Raw genomic sequence first — 27,066 nt, 5'->3', positions numbered from 1 at the left:
TAGATATACTATGACTAAAACATATATGCCTTTCCAAACAGAGTAGTTTGCGATCTTCAAATTACAATAGTTTAAGGTTCATAAAAATCATATACATTTGTGAAGAAAATCAACATTTATATAATATTTTTAGTTTAGTTTAAGACATACCTGCTGGAAAAAATGCTGTAGGCTGCTGCAACTGTGCATTTGCAAGGGCCTGTTGGTAGTGCAAGACACTTTGATTAAAAAGTGCGCTGGCACCATTGCTTTTTTCTAGAGCTGGTCTCTTTGGTAAAGGGTGAAGGACACCAGGTGGAAAAGCCTGTTAAGAAAGAAATAGATGAAACTTGTAGAGGTCAGTATGTCTATGCAAACCTGGCAACACACAATAACAACAAATTACGTGTTGTGATAAAATTTGTGGTAAAGAAAAATTTAACTTAAATAAAGATGCCTTGCCATGCACCTTAACCCAAACTGAGGCAATGCAGAATGAGTGAGAATTAGGTTATTGATAGCAAAAGCATGGTTACCATAACATTAAGCCTGTAGTCACAAGACTACAGAAATGACATAATTTACATGAGCTTTATGGCATCTGTGCTGATCAGATTCTACTCTTGATTTCAGATACAGACAATTATTCTAAGAGATAAAATTTGCTATATTCCATATAAATCTTTTGTAATTTTGCCAAACTTCTCAACTACTGTAATGAATAACAGAGAACATAGGTTCAGCTTTATCTTGTATACAAGTACTTCAAAATGAAGCCATGTCAGCAGTGTGACAGTAATCTATATTTGTAACATATGAAGAATGAAGATGGCTAATTACGACTTTGATTATTTCCATACATTAGCTATATGCATTGGTTGTCTCAGATGATGTTAAAAAAGCAATAAAAAATATTAGTTGCTTCATTGAAAAAAAAAAAAGCTACATGCAAAGCAAAAGGTGAAAGGTCAAAGTACCAGATCTACAGTTGCTTCGAGAGGTCGCTTCATTGCTTTGGCAGTCGACTGCGTCTTTTAATAACAGGCAGCGAGCACATGATGGCAGTGGGCCAATGGGATTCAAGCGAATTAACATACAGGTAAACAGCAAGCAGAGGTGCATCATGGGAACGGCATTGCATTGTGGATAGGTGAGAAGGAAAAAAATATTCTGAATGCAATATACAACATATAAAACACTAGGCATGCACAACAACAAAAATGTTTCTTTAAAGAAATGAATATTACACCTTGAATTAGTACTAAAGCAAAATGCATCTACTGTACCTTAGTTAAAGCAGATAAGAGAGTAAAATACAGATGTTTCAGGTAAATAAAATTAATATAGCATCTGTCAGATTCCATTAAGCATTTGCAAATTAAAGACCAATTCATAGCAAGATTAAATAGCTTCCACCATGGCAGACAAAAAGTTAGTTGCTTTTTTAATATGTGCTGCCACCTGAACAAAACATTGTCATTGTATTTTACTACTCTTAAAAAGTATATATATATGCCTAGTAACTTTAAAGCAAATGAAATAATAGATTACTTCTCTGATCATTTTAAGTTCTTGTATTGCAAGATGGGTTTAAACATTGTCTAATTCACAGATAATAACAGCTAATACAGTGAAACCTCTTTAAGACAACCACCCAAAATTGCACAAAGTGGTTTTCTAGGGGAGAGGTACTAAAGGTACTAAAAATTTGTCACAGAAACTCTGGTCTGGATACGGGGTGGTCTTCTCAAACAGGTGGTCTTTGGAGAAATTTCACTGTATATCATGTCACACACATATGTGATCAAATACAGAAACTGGCTACCTTAACAGCTCACTTATCAAAGTCTTCAGGCTGTCATTAACAGTAAGAATCATAATACCTACTGATCCCTATGTATTGTATTGGGGTATGATTTATTAAATTATTAAATATAGCATTACAATAAGTTTGTATATTGTAGAGCCAGATGGTGAAACTGAGCACCATTGCACAAAAAGAGAAAGCAGATAAAACCATAATATAATAATTGTGATGCACTTTTAGGTCACGTATGTTTTTAGTCTCTAGAAATTGAAAAATATGTGCAGTACCAAATGTACAATCATGTAATACAGAAAAAAGTATACTGTCTTTACCAATCCCTTGCCACTTCTGACACTTTCATAGTCCCCCGCTGGTCACTGTTCACCCAGCTCCAGCTCGACATTGAGATTAACTGCATTTGGTCATGGTTAACTTTATCATTGGAGCCTGGCAAACAGACTGGAAGGGGACCTTGGGACTGTGGGCACAGGAGCAAATTAGTAAAGTGAGTATATGCATTTTCTATGTTACATGATTTTTCAGAGTACTTAATGTGAATATTATGTGCTCTAAAATTGGTGAAAAAGACATTTAGACAATCAAAATAAAATACTAAATTCCTTAACAGACTGTAAAGGGAAACTGATAGCTGGTTCACTCACACAAAACCCTGATACACAGGTTTATAGAGCGGGTGAATCAGATATCAAATGAGATATAATGAGATATAACTTACTCGATCGGTGCTGCCATATGTTAATGCTGTTCTTTGTGCAGTGGAGACCAGAGCCGGCAAACAGAGATTCCCTGCCTCTCTCCCCTCCACTTGGATATGCTTGCCCACCTCATAAATATTCAAGGAGGACCCCTTACCCATGCGAGTGCACTGTGAGCGAGCATATGGGAGTAGACAGGGCGGAGGCAGGGAAGCTTTAATACTTCTTGTATCTGCTTAACAACGGCACCTATCAGAGTAAGTAATATCATATTTTAATTTAGTTTATCTGCACTATAACCCTGTGTATTGGGTTTAGTGCAGATTAACCAGCAGTCAGTTGCCCTTAAAAAACTAACCACAAAAAAAAAAAAAAAACATTTAAGAGATTTCCAGGATTGGTAAAAATATGGCTGATGTCTTCCAAAACTAGCATTAATTCTATCAACACAGTGTGTTGTATTGCAGCTCACCGTATTCAGCTCAATTCTGAGCTACAATACAAGACGTTGAGTTGTAATCCAGATGTGGAGTTGTTTTTGGAGGAAATCAGCCATGCTTTTCAAATTCTGAACAATTCATTTAAATCTGTAGCCTAGAGACTTTTATAAGTAGCAACTATATACTGCTTGTTATGATACAGAAATATTGTAGCAACAGTGAGGCACATAACAGTAGTTTTGCTCATAACAAAAAGCAAAAAATAAAAATAAATAAATAATGAAACTGCCCGGAAATATACAGAATTAAAACCAGGGCACATTTAACATAACACACACTGCCAAAGGGGTTGGCAGCTTTATGTATATTTTAACAAATGTGTAAATGCACTACATAGTCATCAAAAGATCACTGCGGGTATTCTACTTTGTTATAGGTCCATCAACAACCTCTATTGAAAAAACATCACGCTCAGGGTACTAGAGCATGTGCAGTGGTCAACACTGCACATCACTGGTGGTTTTCCATGTAGGGAAAGCTGTGTAGTTTTTCGGGAAGGCTAGCAAAGACTTTAAGTAAGAGATTGGTGCTAATCCAAAATGAACCTTTCAAAAATAGCACCTTGTGTGTGTCAATGTTGAAATAAAAGTAAATGTATCATTATAATGTGCATAATATAAACACTACAATTTATTAGACTAGTAACAAAACACAGGTAAAGAGGGTTCTATGGAGCAGAAAAGATCTTACCTGTTCTTCTCCCCAGCACTCACTCCACCCCCCCCCCCCCGTATATCTCAGAAGTATATATTTTACAAGACGAAAGGGGGCGAGTGCTAGCCGCTATCATTGTGTGCGGTTAAAACTATGCCTGCACATTATGTACAATAGCTGCAGGATATTGCTGCCTCCTCATGTTGTTGGCCTCTCTTGTCTCATACGGTATATTTTCGAGAAATGCAGGGAGTGGAAGTAAGTACCAGGACCAGAACAAGTAAGACCATTTCTGTTCCCTGAACAATCCCTTTAAAACAATAAGCTTTTCAGCAGATGTTCAGTTATGGCACTCTCTCTCTAGTATGGAGAGTCGTACTGTCTGCAAGCATCACTGTTGCTATAACATTTACATTCAAGATCTTCACAAACAATAACAAAGATGAGATTTAACTACAAAGAAAGACAATAGATAACATGGCAAAATTGTCATATGGTATATTAGATAAAAATTTTGCACAAAAAGGCTGGATTTACACTGCGTTTGTGTTTATGTTTAATGCATTTTATACTATTGAAAAGGATAGAATTGTATACGTTAAATGGATGCTAAAAATTGATTTTGCTGTATGCCATACAGCAAAATCCATTTCCTTCTGACTTATGTTATATTAAAAAAAAAAAGGCATTGAAATATATTTATTTTTTTTGCTTGACACAATAGAGGATACTATTATGCTATTCTATACAGCAAACAACACCTAAAATAAAATAAAAGCTAGTGAAACATAAACAAAAAAACACAGTGTAAACCCAACATGGCAGTACACTACTCCTACTCTGAATGCCATCTTATACTGATATTTAAGGGAAATTGATTGAACAGAGAACTGAATGGAAAGTAAAAACAGCTGAACTACATTGTACTGTAACATCTGACCAATATAGATACATAACATGCAGCCTCATGAATATTGTGTATTTGTTCATAATGCTGCTATAATTAGCATAATTTACATATATAGTTATTTAATTAGAATGCTCAAACTCCATCTGCTCAGCAGAACAGGTAACAGCATAGTTACAGCTCTACATCTATTACGTCACCAGCTTTAATGAATCCAGGTTAGTATAACTAAGTGAAGCCTTGTTTCCCTAGTATATGTCCCATTTATAATCCCCCCTTTCCATTTGTACCTGAATTTGTTTACTTCATTATATTATTATTTAAGTAATAGAAATATGAACTTAAAACAGAATGTAAAGCGTAATAAACCCCCCTAAAAGATGTAGGCTCCATTCACATCAGCCCACTGATTTACTTGCATTATGCTATACAACTGCATACTAATCCCTAGGCCCTAACCTTTAGAAGCGTTTACTGTACAGTATAAATGTCTTTGCAGGATGTCGGATGTCACTATGGGTTAAAGACTAGTCAACTACACTTTTTTAATACAGCAGAAAAGAAGGAAAATACCACCCAAACAACAACCACTCCACTAGTGGCATACATTGGGTCAATGGGTGGCTAGGGCTACATGTGGTATATGTGCTGGAAGAATTCCCTGGCCTATATGCTGAAAGTTACCTTAAAATGTGATGTGGATACAGCCTAACTTAAAAAAGTATCAGGTTTATTGCATTCGGCCATAGTGTCCATCGATATTCCATCAATGAAATATGCTAGAATTTGTCATTGAATTTGTCATCCTTCAATGCAACGCAGATGTTTTGATAAAATGTGTCCAAAAACAATTTGCATTAATCCTCCAGACTGACAGCAAGGCATGTTCGTTTTTAGAATTTGGAGTTCGCTTGCTGTATTTTTTATTTTTTTTTATTCTTGTGGGCTTAAAATGTTCCATGTTATCCAGAAAAGAAATGTTTTCTTTAGCATGACTCAGAAGCTGGCAACCGCATCAGTGGAACAGCTTTACTCCTTCATTGCTATGAGGACATGTGGTGTACTTTATAGATCAAATCCTTTTCAAGTGTAGGAAAAGAATAAAATGGATGTGCGCGAAAACAAGATTAGAACACTGACTACACCTACAGGAAAAAAAACGGCATTCACTAAAGACACATTATCCCACCAGGGTGAGCTCTTGGAGATGCAGGATTACAGTGTACTGTTAAAGGCAATCTTAATACTTTATGTGCCATTAAGGATTTACTCACAGTAACAGTATCATATTTGTAATGACATAAGAATCTTATTCTTTGTGCTCTTGTGTAGGCCTATTGATAGCCTTTTTACTGTTTCCATGCAAGCAATGAAGGGAGTACAATATGGGGCTCTAGTCGCATGAGCTATAGAATATAAGTAGCAAGAAGTCAAAATCACAACATCTCTACTCCAACACTGGTTACACTATAAATATATGTACATTACAAACATGACCCTGTCAAGAGACTTATGCTGCCATAGGAACAGCATATGGTAGAAGGAGAAGCTGAGCTGTGCCATATATCGGTTTAAATAATCTCAAGCAGAGTAAATCCTGACAGGACTTGTAGACAGAGACTGCTAACCCTGTCCTGTGTGTGTACAGTGAAGTCAATCACTGTGTGTGGGTGGAATAAGCAGGACTCTTACTGTCTCCTAGGAGTCATGTTGTGATTTACTCTGCTTCAGACATATAAAACTATATATTAGAGAGCTCAGTTTCTCTACCTGAGACATATGCTATTCACAGATAGGACTGCATAAATCAATGTAAAGGTTTGCTTCCAACTAATACTCAAAATAAAGTCTACAAGCCACAGACCTCCCTTCCTTACCTCTTCTATTTATGCTGCTTTACCAGCAATGGAAAGTATAAGGTTCCCATTGGCTCAGAACCTCACTCCAGGAAAATTTCTATTGAGAGCTCTCTCGTGTCATTGTTAATGGAGGCATTCCAGTGGCACTATTAATGTGGGCAACCTGATTCGATTGTAATGGAATTGGCACACACATCATAGTCCCCACAGAATAGAACCCTCCAAAAAAATAAACTGTGCATGACATCTGTATAAAATATAGAAGAAAATGATAACAAGCACTCACCAGCGATTCCTGATCATGAAGATTTATTAGTCCATGTCAGAAATAGCGGTACAAAGGACACGTTGCGGCATGTCTGCCTTGTCTGCCTTACTGCCTAGGCTGCGTTCACACTGAGGAATAGGAGAGGAATCCTCGCGTAAAAATTCCGCTGCAGAATTTACGGGTTTTTATTTGTGCAAATTTTGCACGAATCTGCCCAGATTATAAAAGGAAACTATTTTTTTTTTTTTTGCTGGGCTACAACCACCAATTGGAATTTCCTTTTTTATAAAAAAAAAAAAAAATTTGTGTGGAATTTCTGTGCGAATTTTGCACAAGTTTCACACAAATTCCGTGCGGAAACGATTTCAAGCGGAAAAAAATTACCATTGATTTCAATGGACTTCTGCTTGCGTATTCCGCAAGAAGAATGAACATATTCTTTCTTCTAGCAGAACGGAGTTCTGCAGCGGAATTCCGCGAGCGGAATTTACGCAGTGTAAACAGTGCAGAGTAATATACATTGAAGTCAATGGCAAAGTAGATGTTAATTATTTCTAAGCGGAGAATTCAAGAGGAATTACTCGAGTAAATTCCTCTTGAATTACTCAGTGTGAACGCACCCTGAGGAAGGCAGATATGCCGAAACGCGTCCTTTGTACCCCTATTTCTAACATGGAAAAATAAATCTTCATGATTAAGCATCGCTAGTGAGTGCTGGGTAGCATCTTCTATATGCTGGTTTATTTCCACCACGCACAGCACCACAGAACGCGGAAGTGCAGACCTATCTACCATTATCTGTATAAAATAGACCTGAGCTGATACTTTTTTTTTTTTTTAGGAAAAAGCAGTGCTGTGTTACTTTGCATGAACTGAGCTCACAATGACAGTATTCATCTCTCTCATTACAATGTGTGTGGAGAATATGAGTGATAACTTTGTGCTCATTATTTGCATACAGTAGTATTTGTTGGGTTAGAATGTGGCTATTATTCACACATGTGATTCAATATGACAATTCACACATATATAATGTATTCTTACCCAGTGTTTAGCACTACTAATATGAATAGTGGCCTTTTGTATACTAACAGAATGGATATCAGAATACAAGATATAATAGATCCATTGAAGTTACTGTTAATGAGGGCCTGAGAATACAGTAATTGTTACAACCTTGCCCTATTCTTACAATTATATATATGGAAACACAGGCTTATACCATGCATTTATAAGAAAGAGTTCTGAGGGGCCAGATGAAAAGATGTGGACATGGACAAACGTGGATGATTTTATCCATGTACGCCACTGATGTAAAATTATTAATTAGGAATAAAAGTTAAAATGCACATAGCCCTGCAGTATATCTATTCTAGCATGTAGAAAACATGACCTATCTAGATTATTTCAGTGGTTTTCTATATTCTATTATCGTTTCAGCATAGTTTAGTTTTCTTTTAGTGATCTGCCGTCTGCAGTCTGTGAAAAGTGAACTATTAAATAATTCGATATATTGCAGTTTATAGAAGTCTTCTCATGGGGATTTTAGTTTATATATATATATATATATATATATATATATATATCACACACATATATATATATATATATATATAAGTGCATATTGTAAAGGAATGTAGATTATGTTGGTGATAAAAATTAGGGATGTCCCGATACCATTTTTTCACCGATACCAATTACCGATACCAATTAAAGCAATGAAATAAATAACACCTATTAAATGAGGGGGGAATGGGCATATAAGGGGAGGAATGGGCATATAAGGGGGAATTGACATATTGAATGAGGATGGAATGGGCATATAAGGGGGGGAATATGCATATTAAATAAAAGGAATGGCTATGTGAAATTAATATAGCCATTATCTTCATGTGCCCATTCCCCCTCATATGCCCATCCCCCCCCTCATATGCCCCTTCCCCCTTTATATGCTCATTCCCCCCATATGCCCATTCCCCCCATATGCCCATCCCCCCCCTTATATGCCCATTTCCCCCCTCATTAGTCCATTCCCCCCTTATCCATTTCTCATATCCCTCCTATTATAACACTCCCCTTCTTATATACATATGGACATTCATTTCATTTCTTTTAGTGTTCGCATTCATTTCAAGCAGACCCACCTGATCTGCTCCTTCCTGTGCGGACGCGCTAGAGAACTCGGAGGAAGTGACTTTAGCTTTTCCCAGTGATAGGCAGCTGCCGGGACTTGTGCGCCGCTGACGTTGCATGGACGTTCTGCCCCCTCGCTGATCAGCTGGGGCTCGGGAACACCGTGCACTGAAGCTGCTGTCCTCCCCACTGCTGGCATACGCGACTGCCGGAGCTGCTTCCCTGAACACAGGACCGCTGCCGCACCGCCGCCGCTATAACTGCAGTAGTATCGGCAGTAGTATCGGTAACATTTGCACGAGTATAAGTACTCGTGCAAATGTCCGGTATCTGTCCCGATACCGATACCGGTATCGGGACATCCCTAATAAAAATAATACTGTGGATGGGAAAGTTTTTATTTTTTATTTTGAAATAAGTATATTTATTTTTCACTTAGTAGAAGTTTGTTTGAACAACTACAACAAAGTTTCTCAATCTTTTTAACCTTGGGAAACCCCTCGTGATTTTTTTTTACCTTGGTCACCCCTATGGAAAAATTCTCTACAAAAGAAAAAAACATCTAAAAAGAAGCCATGCATAATTCCTATGTATCTCTATTGGCTTCACTTTTCCCCACGTTAAGGATCCCTAACAGTATTAATTATGCAGGTCGGTGTCACATACAGTAAAGTGGGTAGGGGCCCCCTGTAGGAAGTTTGTTCCTGTAAGTAGGACCCCCTGAAAGTAGCCTAATCATATAACCTGTTCACTATGTTAATTCCTTGTTAAAGGAGATATATCATGTACAAAAACGTATCTCCTACCTGCAGGATAGAGGATACGTTTAAGATTTTCCACTGGTACCCCCTACGATGTCCTGTATGGGGCCCAAGTTCTCTCCAAGAACTGGGTGTGTAGACCCTGCACGAAGTGGCTCCCAACAAGCCCCCTCCATATATCTCTATGGGAGAAACGTTCGGCTATCTTTAGCTCTGCCATAGAAATATATGGATGTAGGCCGCCGTTTCATGCAGAGGTCGACAGGCTCTGTTCTTGGGGAGAGCCGGGGCCCCGTACAGGAGATCACCGGAGGTCCCAGTGGTCAGACTCCCCACGATCTAAAATGTTTCTCCTATCCTGCGGAAAGTGGATACGTTTTTGTGCGTGATACTTCTTTAATTTTGCCGCTATATTTTCTGTTATCCCGTTTCGCTCATATTCTCATACCTGCCATTTATTGCTTTGGTTCTTAGAATGTTGCCTGCATGCTATATACCTGCTGCTCTGTATCCCTGATATATAATTGTTACTACTCTGCATTCCTACCATTATTTACTATCCTTTTTCCCTGTCTGTTAACTTGTTAACCTCTCGTATCCTGACCTGTATCCCTGACCACTTACAGTTCTGTTTATTGTTTTGACTCATGTCGCCCCCTCCACTTTAGTCTAGCAGTTATGCAAGTAGGCAGGAAAAGTTGGTTCTGGGTAAGGTCAGGATGAATTTTCCTTGCCCTATGTGACGTGACAGTTAGTTTGTACCCTGTAGGTAGAACTCCCTCCCCCTTCTTCTGACTTCTCAGGTGGCCCCCAACAAGCAATTGATAACTGGTTGGTCAAGACAAAACTTCAGGATTGCCTGACTTTTGTCTAGTGTAAATGGGCAAGATAAAAAAGTGCACTTTCCTTAAAGATTAAAAAAATTGGTGTACAGATTCATAGAAAGTCTCATAGACTTTCTGGGGAAAGCTGAGCAGAAGAAAATGTGCACAGGGCTCAGTTGAGCACTTCTGCCCCTTTGTTTTAGGGATCAGTAGGGTCTCAGTACCTGAACTCCCTTATTCTTTCTGAGAGAGATCAGCTGTGTTTCAGGGATGTACAAAATGAACATTAGTTTACATTGGGCTGGGTTCATATATATATATTTATATATATATATATATATATATATATATATATATATATATATATATATATCTGGCATCCAGCTCATTGAACTCAGCCTAAAACTCACTGCAACACATGCCACGACTGCTGACAAAGTGCATAAGTTGGTATCAGTTGTGTAGGAACCGGCACCCATTATTTCAGAACGCCGGACATGCAGCATGTCCAGCCATAACTGTGAGCTGTCCTATTTTAATACCATCTACCATTAATGCTAGGGAGGTGTGGCCGCCATATGCCACAGATATGTGAAGGGGGCCTATGCGAATCTCCCATTAACAATAATATACCAGGATATGTGGCACATGGTAAATAAAAATTATGTCTGGCGATAATTTTTTGCCACATCTGAGTAAAGCTTTCAATGCTTCTCTGATCCATTCCTTTCTGTGCATAATTTAATAAAAAAAGCTAAGCTAAAGCTGTTTTTTGGAAATGAAGAAAAAATCAAGGAAAAAAAAATCCAGCTCCTGGTGAATAGCAGAAATCCTAAAACTTAACTTTTAATCATGCACATTAAAAAGGGGGAATGCCACGGCAGGTGACAAGTGAGTGACATGTCCCTCTAAACGCCGACGCGTTTCGAGCTGTTGCTCTTAGTCATGCCATGACTAAGAGCAACAGCTCGAAACACGTCAGCGTTTACTCCTGATTTTAGAGTGACATGTCACTTGCCACCTGCCGTGGCATTCCCCCTTTTTAATGTCCATGATTAAAAGTTAAGTTTTAGGATTTCTGCTATTCACCAGGAGCTGGATTTTTTTCCCTTGATTTTTTCTTCATTGTCTACAGGGAGTGGCGGCTCCTTGCATCCGTGCTCCAGGACTTATATTTCGGAGGTGTTCTATCTATGAAGAGTGGGTGAGCTGATCTACTTTTGCTTTTCACTATTTGTTTTTTGGAAATACAAATATGTCACAGTTTACCAGTTCACTGGCTCTAATAGATTATTACAATGAATGGCAGAGAAAGTAGAAGGGGCAGTACCATAGTACAGGCCAGAGGACTGAGGGACCAATAAGCCCCTCTGTTAGGGGTTTCAGTCACAAACTCTTCCATCTTCTTAAATAAAAGTATTAGTTACTGTACATCAGAGTTCAGAAGCACTATGACGTTTTTCTTACACAAGGCTAGGTTTAAACTACCGCTGTGCTCCAACCTGTTCAGTGTCCATTCGACAATTTATTTTTACGCCAAACGGACCCCTGGGTCAAAGCACAACTGACACGCCAGGTCCCGACGAATCCCATTAAATGGGGTCTGTCAGGTGTCCAGTATTTTACAGGAGTTGAGCAGGGGAAAAAATAGGACATGCACAATTTTTTCTCTGCTCAATTCTCGTCCTTCCGACAGACTCAGCGACGGAGCACCTTTAACAAAGCATGCTGGCAACATGAAGGAGTCTTTACTAAATGCATCAGGTATTCTTTTAAAGGGACCTGCATAATAAGATCAAAGCTACCTGGATATAAAGAAAGCTGGTGGTATACGTTGTATAAATCAGTACGAGCTGCTATGAGATTACAGTACCTCTTCTGCTGAGCAATGTATTTGTGTAAGGCAACATAATGTTCTATTTCTACCCTACAATAACTTATATTAGCATGTTTAACACAAAATCCTACAGATTATAAATATATATATATATATATATATATATATATATATATATGTTTAATAATCTTAACTGGCCTGCTTTATACATAACCATACTAAAGTGGGGTGAGTACTTTACTTGCACTTACCATTATGGTTGCAGCTGCAGCAGCTGCTTGTGCTGCTACTGCAGCCTGGTTGGCTTGATGTTGTGCGGCTTTGATTTTGGCCTGCAAATGTGCAGGAGGGTGAAAATATTTGCATTTCTCCCTCATGCAGCGACCCTTAATGTAATCCATACAAACGGTTACAGTGTTATCATTTGTATCAATCATCGTGCTGTCTGCTGGGTGCGCAAAGCGGCAGTCAGTCTCTCCCCGTGCACAGTTTCCTCTCTGAAACTCCCTGCATACCTACATAAGACATACAAGCATACATCAATGATGGTCTGCACATTTTATATACAGTAGCTGCATGATGGATGCAATGCTAGTACAACACTGAAATCCATTTTGACATCAGTTGGACAGATAGCAAATTCATGGTTCATAAAACTGCTGATAAGATCCTACTTTTGGCCACATATTCTACTATTTGTATAATATCCAATATATAGCCTGATGTGTTGCTGGTGTACTTATTAAAGTCTACCAGTCGTTAACAAAAACTTTTTATATAGTGTAGAAAATACCATTATATGTATATTTGTAATATACATTAGTTAAAAAATGTGTATATTTTTGTCCCTGCAGCTATTGCATGTGTGTCTCTGTGAGGAGTCCAAATACAGGAAGTGTGGGTGGACAAGCAGGGCTCACACTTCCTGTATTTGGACTCCTCATAAAGACACACAGGCATTAGCTGCAGGGACAGCATTTTTTCACCCAAAACCCAAAAACATAATTTTTTTTTAAACCAATGTATATTACAAATATATATATTATGGTATTATCTACATTATATCAAAAGTTTTTGTTAACAACAGGTACACTTTAGCTTTAATCTAGTTTAAAAGTGACTACATGTAGTCCATTTCCTGAACACATCCTGTTATAGTGCGGGACTCAAAACTGTGGTTAGATCACATTTGAGTCCTGCAGAGAAATGCATAAGACTATAAATGGTTCAATAAAATCAATGAGCATGCTGGCAACACATTGGGCTATAAGTCAGAATCCCTTTTTTAAGAGGTTGCCAATGTATATTAAGGAGGACGTGACCAAAACATGATGTAAATTGGACACTAGCTAAGTACAGCTAAATTATGTATCACTTTTTTTGGACCTCAAATGTACGCAGAGGACCATCATGCTATCAACTTGAAACATTTACAAGGCAAGCATTCTTTTACAGCAGGGGTATTCTACTGGCGAACCGCGGTCCGGACCGCCAGTCATCCGGTCCTCCTGTCGGATTCATTTGTAGCAGTGTTTTTAAGACACCGATACAAATGAATAGCCGCAGCACAGCGGCATAATTAATTCTGGGGGCACAGTGGCATCCTTAATTCTGGGGACATAGTGGCATCATTAATTTTGTGCGTCACAGCGACATCATTAATTCTGGGGGCACAGTGGCATCCTTAATTCTGGGGACATAGTGGCATCATTATTTTGAGCAGCACAGTGGCATAAGTAATTCTGGGGTACAGTGGCATCATTAATTTTGTGCGTCACAGTGGCATCATTAATTCTGGGGGCACAGTGGCATCATTAATTTTGTGCGGCACAGTGGCATCATTAATTCTGGGGGCACAGTTGCATTATTAATTCTGGGGGCACAGTGGCATCATTAATTCTGGGGGCACAATGGCATCATTAATTTTGAGTGCACAGTGGCATCACTAATTCTGGGGGCACAGTGGCATCATTAATTCTGGGGGCAAAGTAGCATCATTAATTCGGGGGGGACAGTGGCATAAATAACTCTGGGGCACAGTGGCATCATTAATTCTGGGGGCACAGTGGCATCAATTATTTGGGGCACAGAGGTACACTTAGTCAGTACAGGGCACAGTGTTTGTCCAAAATGTATTTGGATGCATAGCACGAGGCAGTAATATTGCAGGGGAATAGTGTGTGGCAGTAACATGCGAGGGGCATAGCATGTGGCAGTAATATAACAGGGGCTCAGTGTGTGGCAGTATTATATTCAGGGGGGTACAGTGTGTGGCAGAATTACTTTCAGGGATACAGTGTGTGGCAGTAATATACCAGTGGTACAGTGTGTGGCAGCTTTATATTCAGGGGCACAGTGTGTGGTAGTATTATATTCAGGGGTACAGCGTGTGGCAGTAATATACCAGTGGTACAGTGTGTGGCAGCAATTTACCAGGGGCACAGTGAGTGGCAGCTTTATATTCAGGGGCACAGTGTGTGGTAGTATTATATTCAGGGGTACAGCGTGTGGCAGTAATATGCCAGGGGCCCAGTGTGTGGCAGTAGCATACCAGGGGCTCAGTGTGTGGCATTAGTATATTCAGGGCTACAGTGTGTGGTAGTATTATATTCAGAGGGTACAGTGTGCCTCAGTATTATATTCAAGGGCACAGTGTGTGGCAGTATTCAGGTCATACATCCTCCACAATTCAGTCGCTTGTTTGCTCTTTCCTTCTTGGCACTAAGGCCGCTAGGTGTGAACCAGGCCTTAGCCTTCAGCTCGGACCTTCACTGGATGGCAGACCTGGATAAGTGGACCCTCGCTAAAAGTAGTTGAGTACCCCTGTTTTACAGTGTAGGAATTTGATGTTCGATGAAGTTCAGGATTACAGTGGCAAAATTATGCTAAATACAGTTTTAACTTAACCACCACTCAACTGTTTTTGATGGAAAAAGGGCAGTCCATGCAAATTTAGGCACAAATTAAGATTTAGCAACAAGGAATCATTTTAAAAAGTCTGTTGCGTAACATGTGCAAAACCTGATGTACACATGAAGGCTATGATGTAAATTGTACCTCCAATTTATCTGTCCTGAGAAGTTTCTGGGTAGCAGTAGAACCGGCAACTGATACAGGTGGACTTCCAGGAACAATGACAGGTGTAGAGGGCAATATTTCTGTAGGGACTAATCCAACACCTGGTGTCATCGGGGTAAGATATGGAGCAAAACTAATAGCTGTATTAGTTCCTAATGTTGGACCTACAGGAAATGTGGGCTGGAAAAGAAACACATTAGTAAGCACATCAGAAAAAAGAGATATTCAGTGAATTATGAAATGAAAGCATGAGTAAGGACCAGCACTGAAATAAGAAAAAAATGATTCATTCTGCTATACATACATTATTTTTTATAAATAGTATATGCCATTATAGTTGCTAAGTGGGAAAAGCAATGGAAGTACCAAAAAAGAAATGAGTAATAAATATAAAAGAAATAGTTGATGGGGATTGGTAAAGGTTGTATACATAGGTGATTAAGTAGACAAGACACCTCTGCTCAGTTCCCCTTACCTTATGGCTGGAGGCTCTGATCAGTTTATGTGTAATGTAATTTTCTAAAACAGAACCATATCTATAAGATGTGAAATCCATTTACTCTTAGTGCACTCTATGATATGCTTGCTTAGATTCAGATGCACAACACACAACTTTTCTTTTATGTTTTTTTTAAAGGGTACCTCTCATCAAAAAAACTTTTGATATATTATAGATTAATGTATGCAGAATAACTTTACAATTGCATGTTATTAAAAAATATGCTTCTTTCTATTTAATTTTCCACTTTGAAAAAAAGACCACTAGGGGTCTTTCTACCAGTCCTGGCAGCAAGCATTTCAGACTCATGCTGGAGTCCTAAACACTACGAGCTGCCAGTCTGCTTTGTTCACAAAGGAGAACATTCAGAGCTGCCAGTCTGCTTTGTTCACAGCCTGTTTGGCTGTGAACAAAGCAGGCTGGCAGCTCTGAGTGTTTAGGACTCCAGCATGAGTCAGAAATGCTTGCTGACAGGCCTGATTGGGAAAAATACAATACAACGAAGCATATTTTTCATTAACATGCTATTGGAAAGTTATTCAACATTCATTAATCTAAAATATATCAAAAGTTTATTTGATGAGAGGTACCCTTTAACAAAATACCTCCTGCTGATTGACAATGCATCAAAATAAAGTCTTCCATGATGGATCTTTTTGTCTGGTACTTGCTTGTTATTCTGAACAGAATGCTACAAATGTTACAAAGGGACTAACTGGTCATTTTAAAACATTAATTCACATTGGCATCTGCTGATCTTTATCAGAACATAGTTATATATGTTTAGAATGTTGTTAGCCAAAAGTATTGCTGGATATCTATTTGAAAGCTGGTTTCTATCTGCTGTATGTAGCCATCTTAAAGAGGTAGTCCAGGACTAGAAAAATGCTGAAATTTTTTTGCAAAACCAGCACCACTCCTGTCTACTGATTGTGTGTACTACTGCAGCTTAGTCCCACTTCAATGGAGCCGAGCTGCAAAACCAGACATATGGACAGGAGTGGTGCTGTTTTTGCAAGAAAGAAGCATCTTTCCAATAATGGATAACCCATTTAGGGTATGTTTGCACAGCGGAATTTCTCACACTGACGGATCCGCAGGGTACTTTACGTTGCGGATCCGATGACGATAGAACCCCTACTGTTTAGCAAAGCTTGCTGAATGGGACTGCAGAATTGTGGAATTCCACCGGAATTACAGCACAATTGCCGAAAAATTTCTGTGTTCTCGGAACACAGGATTCCACCGAAATTTAAGCCCTATGGGATTCTGCCGCCGAATTCTGAGAAATATCTGACTGGTCTTATATTTTTGCGTAATGCGCAAAGCGAAGTTTCTGTGGTGGAATTCCCGCCTCAGAAATTCCACTGTTTAAATGGGACTGCGGAATCCCATTGAAATCAATAGGCAGCAAATCTTTAGCGGAACTCCGCGCAGATATTCCTCCGTGTGAACATAGCCAGCAATATACACTGACAGTCAACGATGTATGATTTGTACGATGTATGATTTGACCAGTAGATTTGACCAGTAGAATGAGGATTAATAGGAAAACCAGCCAAGTTTTGATTTTGAAATGCTACATTTGCAGTATCACTATAGGCAATAGGAATCCTAAAAATAAAAGGTTCACTGCATTACCTGGTTTGTCAACTTTTATTCATGTCTTTTTCTACAGGATGCTTTAGTCACTTACTGTTGTGCAAGCTTGAAAGGAATTAAACTGCTAATGTGAACAAGACATACGGTCCATTAGACATCTAGATTTTACAATATATCTATAGTTTACAATATATATACTAACTTTAAAGTGGTTGTCTATAATTTTAGATACAGGTGGAAAATAGAATAAGGATACAGTTATTGATTTAGGTTAGGTGGCATTCAGACCATGTTTCGAGGTCTGCGTTGGGCTGTCCATCGGCAAAATGTCGAAAAGTGATGCTGACATACAGCCTAACATGTTGCCGATGGCCCATAGACTTGAAAAGGCCAAACATGGTTGTCTTACTTGTGACTATCTTCAGTTCATTTTCCAAATGTATTTGTCTACCTGAGTCCTACACAGACAGCATTTGTTTAGAAAATGGTTCAGAAAATGGATCAAACATAGTCACAATTTGATTATGTTTGGCCCATTCAAGTCTATGGGCCTGTTGGCAACATATCTGGCTGTGTACTGGGATTACTTTTTGACATTATGCCGATGTACAGCCCAATGGAAACCCTTAAATGTCATGAGAATGGGTCCTTAAGGAAAAGTTTGACCTGGCTCCTATCTATCAAAGAGCATGGTGAGCCAGCAGATACATACAGAGCTGGAGCCAGTACGAATGGAGAAGAAGCACTGAGGCTGGTAAGGTTTCTATGTGATGATGGACAGCAGCACAAATTTTATAATTTTTATGTCCAACTCCCAAATACAGAGTAACATTTTCTATATTACTACACTGCTGATCAAAACTGATAAAACAAAGGATACTCTCAATATTTTCTAGTTAAGATCCCTAGAGTTAGCAAACTGCTAACTATGATTAATACTTAATAGGCAGTAATTCTGGTGACCATACTGTACACATGTTAATGATTACAGAGAACCATTCCCTTTCTGTCAAGCCTTATGTCGGAATACTGACAATCTATTATTATTAAAGAGTCAGTCATCATGGCTTATCGCTGAAGAAAACAAAGCTGGGCAGATGTTAATATACATATGAGAGTGCACAGCTGAAATGAACTCACCATTGGCTGTAGCTGTGTCCCCGGGAACATGAACTGCATTTGTTGGGCAAGCATAGCTGCAGCAGTTTTCTGCTGAATGAGATTGTTCCTGCCATTAATTTCTAGCTGGGTTTTTAGATGTGTTGGCGGATGAAGATATTTGCAGTTCTCTCTTGAACAACGTCCCTGAAAAATGTAGAATTATTAGATTTAGTCATGTTTTCAGGGCTAAACATTATGAGTAAGGTACATAGAAAACAAGGTCTTCTAAATGCTGTGCAGAAGTTTATCAACTATGTAAAAGTATGTGCAACAATGCACCTTTAAATGGCCCCTAACTCTGTGACAAACTCATACATATAGGTGTACAAAAGAAGTAACACTTTTTTAACCATTATATAACGTGTTTATGACATTTTCACCAGTTTTTCTCTGCACGTTTTTCTCTGCAACTTTAATTGTCATTTTTGTCTCAGAGCTGGTGGGTAGAGACTAGGTGCTATGATGTCTCTCATTGCACACACTAATAAATGCAGATCCTGGGGGTGTGGCTTAGTGCGGCATGTGAGCAGACGTGCGGTTCGGAGCTCCGCTGAGCATTCTTCATTTATCCTGGACATCTGGCTAGAAGTCAGCTTTTGTAATATTGCCTACCTGTGGGGGAAGGTGCCTGGAGCATTTGGATACCGGGATGGCCGGGCGGAGATGCAATAGGAAGACGCAGGGAGCGCTGGAAGATAGTGAGGCAGAAAAGCAGTGAGAGTCGGCACAATCTTGCGCAGAGGTGTCGGGAGTTGCGGTGCGGCTGCAGTGTTTCGCACGTGTTGAGCGGGCATGAACGGCATGCTGCCGCAGGTCAGTCTACATTTAACTCTCTCTCCTGGAGTGCCATCTGCCTACCAAGGGGAATCCTCTAACCTTGCTGCTTTACCCCTTGATGATCCTACTGGGCTTCTAAGTGTTGTCTCCTCTGCTAGGACTCTCCCTGCTGTAGCTGCACAGCTCTCTGCAAATGTTAACCCCTTCATTGCTGGTGTGGTGCCTGCAACATTAACCCCTTAAGGACCTGTTTTTTTTTTTCCATTTATGCACTTATGCACTTTTTTCCATTTATGCACTTTCATTTTTTACTCATTACCTTTAAAAATAACTCTTTCAATTAGGTTTGATTTTTTTCATACTTCTGGAAAAAATCATAACTAGATGCAGGAAAATTTATACATTTAAAATTGTCATCTTCTGACCCCTATACCTTTTTTATTTTTTCACGTACGGGGCGGTATGAGGCTCATTTTTGCGCCGTGATCTGAAGTTTTTTGTGGTACCGATTTTGTATTGATTGGACTTTTTGATCACTTTTTATGAATTTTTTCATGATATAAAAAGTGACCAAAAATACACAATTTTGGACTTTGGAATTTTTTTTTGCGCGTAAACCATTAATCATGCGGTTTAATTAACGATATAAATTTATAATTCGGACATTTCTGCACGCGGCGATACCACATATGTTTATTTTTACTGACACCGTTTTTTTTATGGGAAAAGGGGGTAATTCCAACTTTTATTAGGGAAGGGGTTAAATGATCTTTATTAACTTTTTTTCAGTTTTTTTTTTTTGCAATGTTATAGCCCCCATAGGTGGCTATAACACTGCACACAAGGATCTTTTACATTGATCAATGGTTTCTCATAGGAAACTATTGATTGATGATTCTGCCGCTTGACTGCTCATGCCTGGATCTCAGGCACTGAGCAGTCATTCGGCGATCAGACACCAGGAGGCAGGTAGGGGGACCCTTCTCGTGTCCTACAGCTGTTCAGGATGCCGCGATTTCACTGCGACGGTCCCCAACAGCCCACTGAGCAAGCCGGGGGTAGTTTAGTTTCACTTTAGACGCGGCAATCAACTTTGAACGCCGCGTCTAAAGAGTTAATAGCGTACCGCACGCTATAGGCCACGGGTCCAGGCCGTTGTTAGATGCTGGGCTGACCCGCTATAAGTGGTGCCTGCGACCAAATGTGATGTACTCTATACTATAACCTGCACGCCTCCGTGTAGTTTCTCTAGGAACTACCCATATGTTTGACTCCTCTGTGGCGGCTGCGGAATGGCTGGATATACATGAGGCGCAAATACGGCGCTCCCACACCTCAGGTTCCTCTGTGGACTATGTGTATTAATTTTGGTCCTGCAGGCCTGCCTGGGACTTTCTGGGCCTTGATGCATCTTTTGGCCATATAGTTTTCAAAGTGCCTCTGTACAGATCAATGCTGGGACTGCTTCGGTGAGTACCATATGAGATTCATTGAAGGCTTATGTACGGGGCATTTTTATCAGGGATGTTACCACATGTAAGTCTAAGAATAGGGTGATTCAAACCTCCTTGTGGCAACAAGTGCTCCTGGCGGAACAACAGTTTCTCAGTGACCCTTCTGGTCTGAATAGAGATAGTTGGCAATCTTTGCAGACTCTGTTAGACTCCCATTTGTTGCAGATGGCAGGTAACAAGCATTTCTTTCAACAGCAGCGCTATTTTGAGAGTGGCGAGAGTACGGGCCGACTGCTGGCTCGTACTATTGAAGCTCAGGAGGGATCCGCCTCTATCCCTTGCCTCTGTGATAGTGTCGGGACTGTTGTCCAGGATGATGCGGACATTTTGAATGTCTTGGTCTCCTTTTATGAGGAGACATATTCCTCTAAACTGACACATGACCTTGCTGCTATTGACCAGTTTGCTTCTGGCATTTCGCTCCCAGCCCTGTCGCAGACCCAGAGGGATCTTTTAGTTGGGCCTGTTACTCTTGAAGAATTAGAGAGTGCGCTGGGGGCCTTGCTATTTGAGAAGTCACCGGGTGTCGATGGACTCCCCAACGAGTATCTTAAACAATATCAGGATATTTTGTTGCCCCGGTTGCTGGGGGTTTTGAAAGCTGCGGCGGAAGGGGAGGGCTTGCCTGGGTCTATGTTAGACCCGGTAAACACACGCTTTCAGCGGGCTCATATAGACCAATATCCCTGCTGTGCTCTGATGTAACGTTAATAGCGAAGGTCTTTGCTAACCATCTCTTAAGGGTCATTACTACTTTGGTGCATCAGGATCAGACGGGGTTTATGCCCGGTAAATCGATGGCCGATAATATCAGGAGGCTTTTTCTGAATTTCCAACTGCAGCCTGAAGATGCTGTTTGTACGGCTGTGCTTTCACTCGATGCTGTCAAAGTTTTTCAGCGTTGAGTGGAACTTCCTGTGGAGTGTTATGCGCCACATGGGATTTGGGCCTAAGTTTTTGATGTGGGTACAATTTTTGTATGCTGCCCCTTGTGCTAGAATTTGGGCTAATGGCCTGCTTTCTCACTCCTTTCCCCTCGGTCGAGGTACACACCAGGGGTGCCCCCTGTCCCCATTTCCTTTTGCCATAGCAATAGAGCCCTGGCGGAACTAATTAGGGCATCAACAGAATTTAAAGGCTTCTATTATGGGGACTTGGAAGAACATATTGCCCTTTATGCAGACAATATGCTTCTCTTCCTAGGAGATGTAGGGCATTCCTTGCCCCCTTTGATGGTCCTTATAGAATTATTTGGTAGTTACTCCGTCCCATCTAGCAATTGGGACAAATCCACAATCCTTCCTCTTGACCCCCTACCTTCTATATCAGTTTTCGCTAGGGTTGGCCTTCCTGTAGTTGCACAATTTAAATATCTGGGAGTGTATGTTACTGCCCTCCCCTCAGAATACGTTGCTCTCAATCTTGTTCCGCTGCTAGACCGTAGTTCTTGTAAAGTAGTTACTTGGCGTAAACTTCCCCTCTCCATGATCAGTAGATCTAACTTAGTTAAAATGGTTCTTATGCCCCAGTTGTTGTATATTTTACATAACACCCCTGTCTGGATTCCTATGAAATATTTTCTTAGAATTCAGTCCTTGTTTAGGGAGCTTATTTGGAATGGCAAGCCGGCTAGGAGCCGTTATGAAACATTGCAGTGTGGCAAAGAGGCGGGTAGTTTGTCTATTCTAAATCCTTGGCTATACTTTTTAGTTTCACAAGTTCAACAGTTGAAGGGATTGGCGCAATTTGCTACTATGGGGCGTCTCCAGGCACATTGGTAAAGTGACCCCTATTTATCTGCTGGAAACAGCTGCTCAGACTCGACCCCCAGACCTCCCTCCTACCTTTATCCTTATTCGTAAGGTGTGGATGAAATATAGGACTCTAATGCACTATCCTGTTTTTGTTACAAATTCTCCCCTTTGGCATAATCCTAGTCTATCAGAACTATGTTCGTTACCTGACATCCCCCTTTGGATTATCCATGGGATTTTGTATCTCTCCCAAGTGTATGATGGGCAGATTTTGAAGTAATTTATCATTTGTGGAATCTCTGTGCTGTATAGGGAATTGCTGTACTCATATCATGAGGCCTATCCTTGAGTATTAAGAATAAATGGGAGGTGGATATGGGTCCCATATTGGATGAGCAGTGGAAACAGATTTTAACTATGACCCCACGGCTTGCCATGTTGGAGGCCCACTGGGTGTCCCAAACTTTTCTACTACATCGGGTGTATCATACTCCCGCATTTCTGCAAAGGATTGGGGTACGGCCGGATTCCTGCTGTCCCCGTTGTTCTTTGCCCGATGCTTACTTGCTTCATGTGATGTGGGACTGAAAAGCCTTACATAAAGAAAAAGCTTTACATAAATTTGAGTACATTTGGGGACCTTGGATCGATACCCCTGGTTTGCCATCCACTTATTTGCGGAGAACTCCTATGTCCTCTTTAGTGTTGTTTGATATTACACTTGTTCCCATGTACAGCTTATACTGTATATGTGCATATGATTTTTGCCTTGACCTTGCTTCTTATATGTGGGATGATTTATTGTATTTTACTGCATTATTTCTCATGATCTCGTTCTGGTATTCCCTACTGTAATGAAAGGACACGGGGGGAGGGGGGGGAGGGTGTTTCTGTGAGGGTGGGATGGGGTAATTTTTTTTTTCTTGGTCTATGTAAGTTTTTTGTTTTTGTGTGATGTTTGTTTTATACATAAAATTTTAATAACATTTTCTGATTAAAAAAAAAATGCAGATCCTACCCCTATAACACTGGAGATTTAGACTGCATCTGTGTGTCTTTCTTTTCCTTTCTGCAGCTATCTCCTTCTCCCACCCCAGGCCTAAGAGATCTTTGGAGAGAAATTAACCCCTTGGGGACAGAGGGTTTTTACCCTTTAGTTTTTTCCTCCTTATCTTTTAAAAATCATAACCCTTTCGATTTTGCACATAAAAATTCATATGATGGTTTATTTTTTGCGCCACCAATTCTGCTTTGTAATGACATCAGTCATTTTACCCAAAAATCTACGGCGAAACGAAAAAAAAACTATCATTGTGATACAAAATTGAAAAAAAAACGCCATTTTGTAACTTTTGTGGCCCTCAGTTTCTACACAGTATATTTTTTGCTAAAAATTACACCTTAATCTGTAGGTCCATACGATTAAAATTATATATCACTTATATAGGTTTGATTTTGTCATAAAAAATCATAACTACATGCAGGAAAATTTTAATGTTTAAAATTGTCATCTTCTGACCCATATAACTTCTTTATTTTTCCGCGTACGGGGTGGTATGAGGGCTAATTTTTTGCGTCGTGATCTGAAGTTTTTAGTGGTACCATTTTTGCATTGACTGGACTTTTTGATCGCTTTTTATAAATTTTTTTGATGATATAAAAAGTGACCAAAAATACACTATTTTGGACTTTGGAATTATTTTGCGCGTACGCCATTGACCGTGCATTTTAATTAATGATATATTTTTATAATCAGGACATTTTCGCACACGGCGATATCACATATGTTTATTTTTATTTACACAGTTTTTTTTAAATGGTAAAAGGGGGGTGATTCAACTTTTATTAGGGAAGAGGTTAAATGACCTTTATTAACTTTTTTTTTTTCACTTTTTTTTTTTGCAATGCTATAGCTTCCATAGGGGGCTATAACACTGCACACACTGATCTTTTACATTGATCAATGGTTTCTCATAGGAAACCATTGATCAATGATTCTGCCGCTTGACTGCTCATGCTTGGATCTCAGGCACTGAGCAGTCATTCGGCGATCGGAGAGCGAGGAGGAAAGTAAGGGACCCTCCTGCTGTCCTACAGCTGTTCGGGATGCCGCGGCAATCTCGAACAGCCCCCTGAGCTAACCGGCATTCGTTAACTTTCATTTTAGACGTGGCATTCAACTTTCAATGCTGCGTCTAAAGGGTTAATAGCTAAGGGCACCGCGATCAGTGCCGCGCGCTATAAGCCACGGGTCTTGTTGTTAGAGGCCAGGCCCGACCCACTATGACATGGGGCCACGGTATGGCCCCGCGTTATAGAAGAGGTAGTGGGCAAGGGCATACAGGTACGCCCTCCGTCCCCAACAGGTTAAAGGGGTATTCCAGGAAACAAACTTTTTTTTTCTTACATAAACTGGCTCCAGAAAGTTAAACAGATTTCTAAATTACTTCTATTAAAAAAATCTTAATTCTTGCAATAATTATCAGCTGCTGTAGTTGAGTTGTTCTTTTCTGTCTGGCAACAGTGCTCTCTGCTGATATCTCTGCTTGTCTTGGGAACTGCACAGAGTAGAAAAGGTTTGCTATGGGGTGTTGCTTCTACTCTGGACAGTTCCCGAGACAGGTGTCATCAGAGAGCACTTAGACAGAAAAGAACAACTCAACTTCAGCAGCTCATAAGTACTGAAAGGATTAAGATTTTTTAAAGAAGTAATTTACAAATCTGTTTAACTTTCTGGAGCCAGTTGATATACATAAAAATGTTTTTTCCTGGTTAACCCCTTTAACCTGATCTCTCAGTAAGATGATAGTTCTAAGATGGATTTCAGCATTTTTTAGCATGAATTATAAGTTTAGGAGGAAGGGAGATGGAAAGGAGCCTTATAAGTGGATAAAGAGGCATTTTATAAGCTGAGATACAAAGTTTTTTTTTCATATTTACTTGTAACATCGATGATTTATGCAAAGTTTGATGATACAACACCGAGTATAAGCTCATGCTCTGTTTTGGTAACAGTATTTTGTATATAAAAAACAAATAAGATGTGGCATAAAATAATGCACCAACATTGTTTATTTATTGTATACGATGTTAGAAACAAAGCTTTCGATCTGAGGGCATACATTTAAAACCAAAATGTATAGAAATAAAGTATAAAGACAAATCAACATACCAGTAACTGGAGACTCCTGGCCCCAATGCAAAATCTGCACAAGCTTCCTTACAGCATTTTGCAATGCTGATGTCTTCTTGTGACAGAGGGATTTTTTGGGCTCATCAGTTATATGACTATATAGCAACTCTATGGGCCTCCTGTTAACGGTCCCAAAACACAGCTTTTAAACTTCCCAAGTTAATGCAGTAAATGGTCACTGAAATTACAACCTATAAATTATTCTGCGGAGGAATAAATGTTGTAAATTCTTCAGAGGAATGCATATCTCTGGATGAAAGGACAATGCTGTGAAAAGTCTTGCGTATGGGGCTTGTGTAGTGCTAAACTCCCAGTTCTTTGCATCCCACAGCATAATGTTTTCACCATTGTCCAGTTTAATGTTTGACATGATGTCAGAGACTAGACCATACAAAGCCATTATAGAAAGAACATAAAGGGTTAACATGTTAGCATGAATGAATCATTTGACGTGAACGTGTTGGTGTTTGATTCCCTTTGTTGAAATAATAGTAAACAAGAAAACCTATAGGAGAACTGTTCATGCTGGTGCCACCTCTGGCGTCCATTTATGGCATGTTCTCCAACACTTTTCCATATTGCTGTTTGAGGATATGCCTTGAATGTATGCCAAAATGAGGTGCTGAACAAGACAACATCCTGACAGATGGCAGCCTCGGCTTTATTTCAGTATATTAACAGATCTCCATGTATCAGATAGCTAAGCTTCTCATGGGCAGTCTACTTTATCCTACTGAGCATATATCTTCTGAGTCAGCTTTGTGTCTGATCTGACGTTAAGGAGAAAATAAAGAAGTCTTACATTCCTCCCAAAGAATAATTTATTAAGTTGGAAAATAACTATTAATCTGTGCATCAAGTAGAAGTAATGTAAAGCCAAAGGGCAATAAGTGTGGTTATACATTTAGTTTAAAACCAGACATCCAGATAAGACATCCAGTATAAGATGGTGTGAATATGCTGTGTGCTGTGTGAATAAAACCGTTTGTCATGCTCAGTACTTATGATAGTTTCATAAGTGTCAATATACCGTATATACTCGAGTATATGCCGAGTTTTTCAGCACGATTTTTCGTGCTGAAAACGCCCCCCTCGGCTTATACTCGAGTGAACTTTCCGCCTGTCAATCCCTTCTCAGTGGTCTTCAACCTGCGGACCTCCAGATGTTGTAAAACTACAACTCCCAGCATGTCCGGACAGCCATTGGCTGGCCGGGCATGCTGGGAGTTGTAGTTTTGAAACA

The 27,066-nt window shown here is 39.7% G+C and overlaps 1 protein-coding gene across 15 annotated transcripts in view; it reads right to left on the bottom strand.

Moving 5' to 3' along the window:
• The window catches only part of MBNL2 (muscleblind like splicing regulator 2), a 125,822-nt gene that overhangs the window by 30,229 nt on the left and 68,527 nt on the right, over positions 1-27,066 (bottom strand). For 7 of the 15 annotated variants that reach the window (XM_056555620.1, XM_056555613.1, XM_056555617.1 and 4 more), the window contains exons 2-6: positions 18,565-18,729; positions 15,303-15,503; positions 12,497-12,760; positions 957-1,010; positions 151-304 (exon numbers count right to left, since the gene is read on the bottom strand). In XM_056555620.1, coding sequence (XP_056411595.1) covers positions 151-304; positions 957-1,010; positions 12,497-12,760; positions 15,303-15,503; positions 18,565-18,618 — 727 coding nt within the window. In that variant the 5' untranslated portion in view covers positions 18,619-18,729. The remainder of the gene's footprint in view (positions 1-150; positions 305-956; positions 1,011-12,496; positions 12,761-15,302; positions 15,504-18,564; positions 18,730-27,066) is intronic. The other 8 variants (XM_056555616.1, XM_056555619.1, XM_056555614.1 and 5 more) reach the window with 4 other exon arrangements.

This window comes from Hyla sarda, chromosome 2 (assembly GCF_029499605.1).
Source record: "Hyla sarda isolate aHylSar1 chromosome 2, aHylSar1.hap1, whole genome shotgun sequence".
Lineage (NCBI taxonomy): Eukaryota > Metazoa > Chordata > Amphibia > Anura > Hylidae > Hyla > Hyla sarda.
The sequence above is the reverse complement of the archived record's forward strand: the minus strand, read 5'-3'. Positions and strand labels throughout refer to the sequence as shown.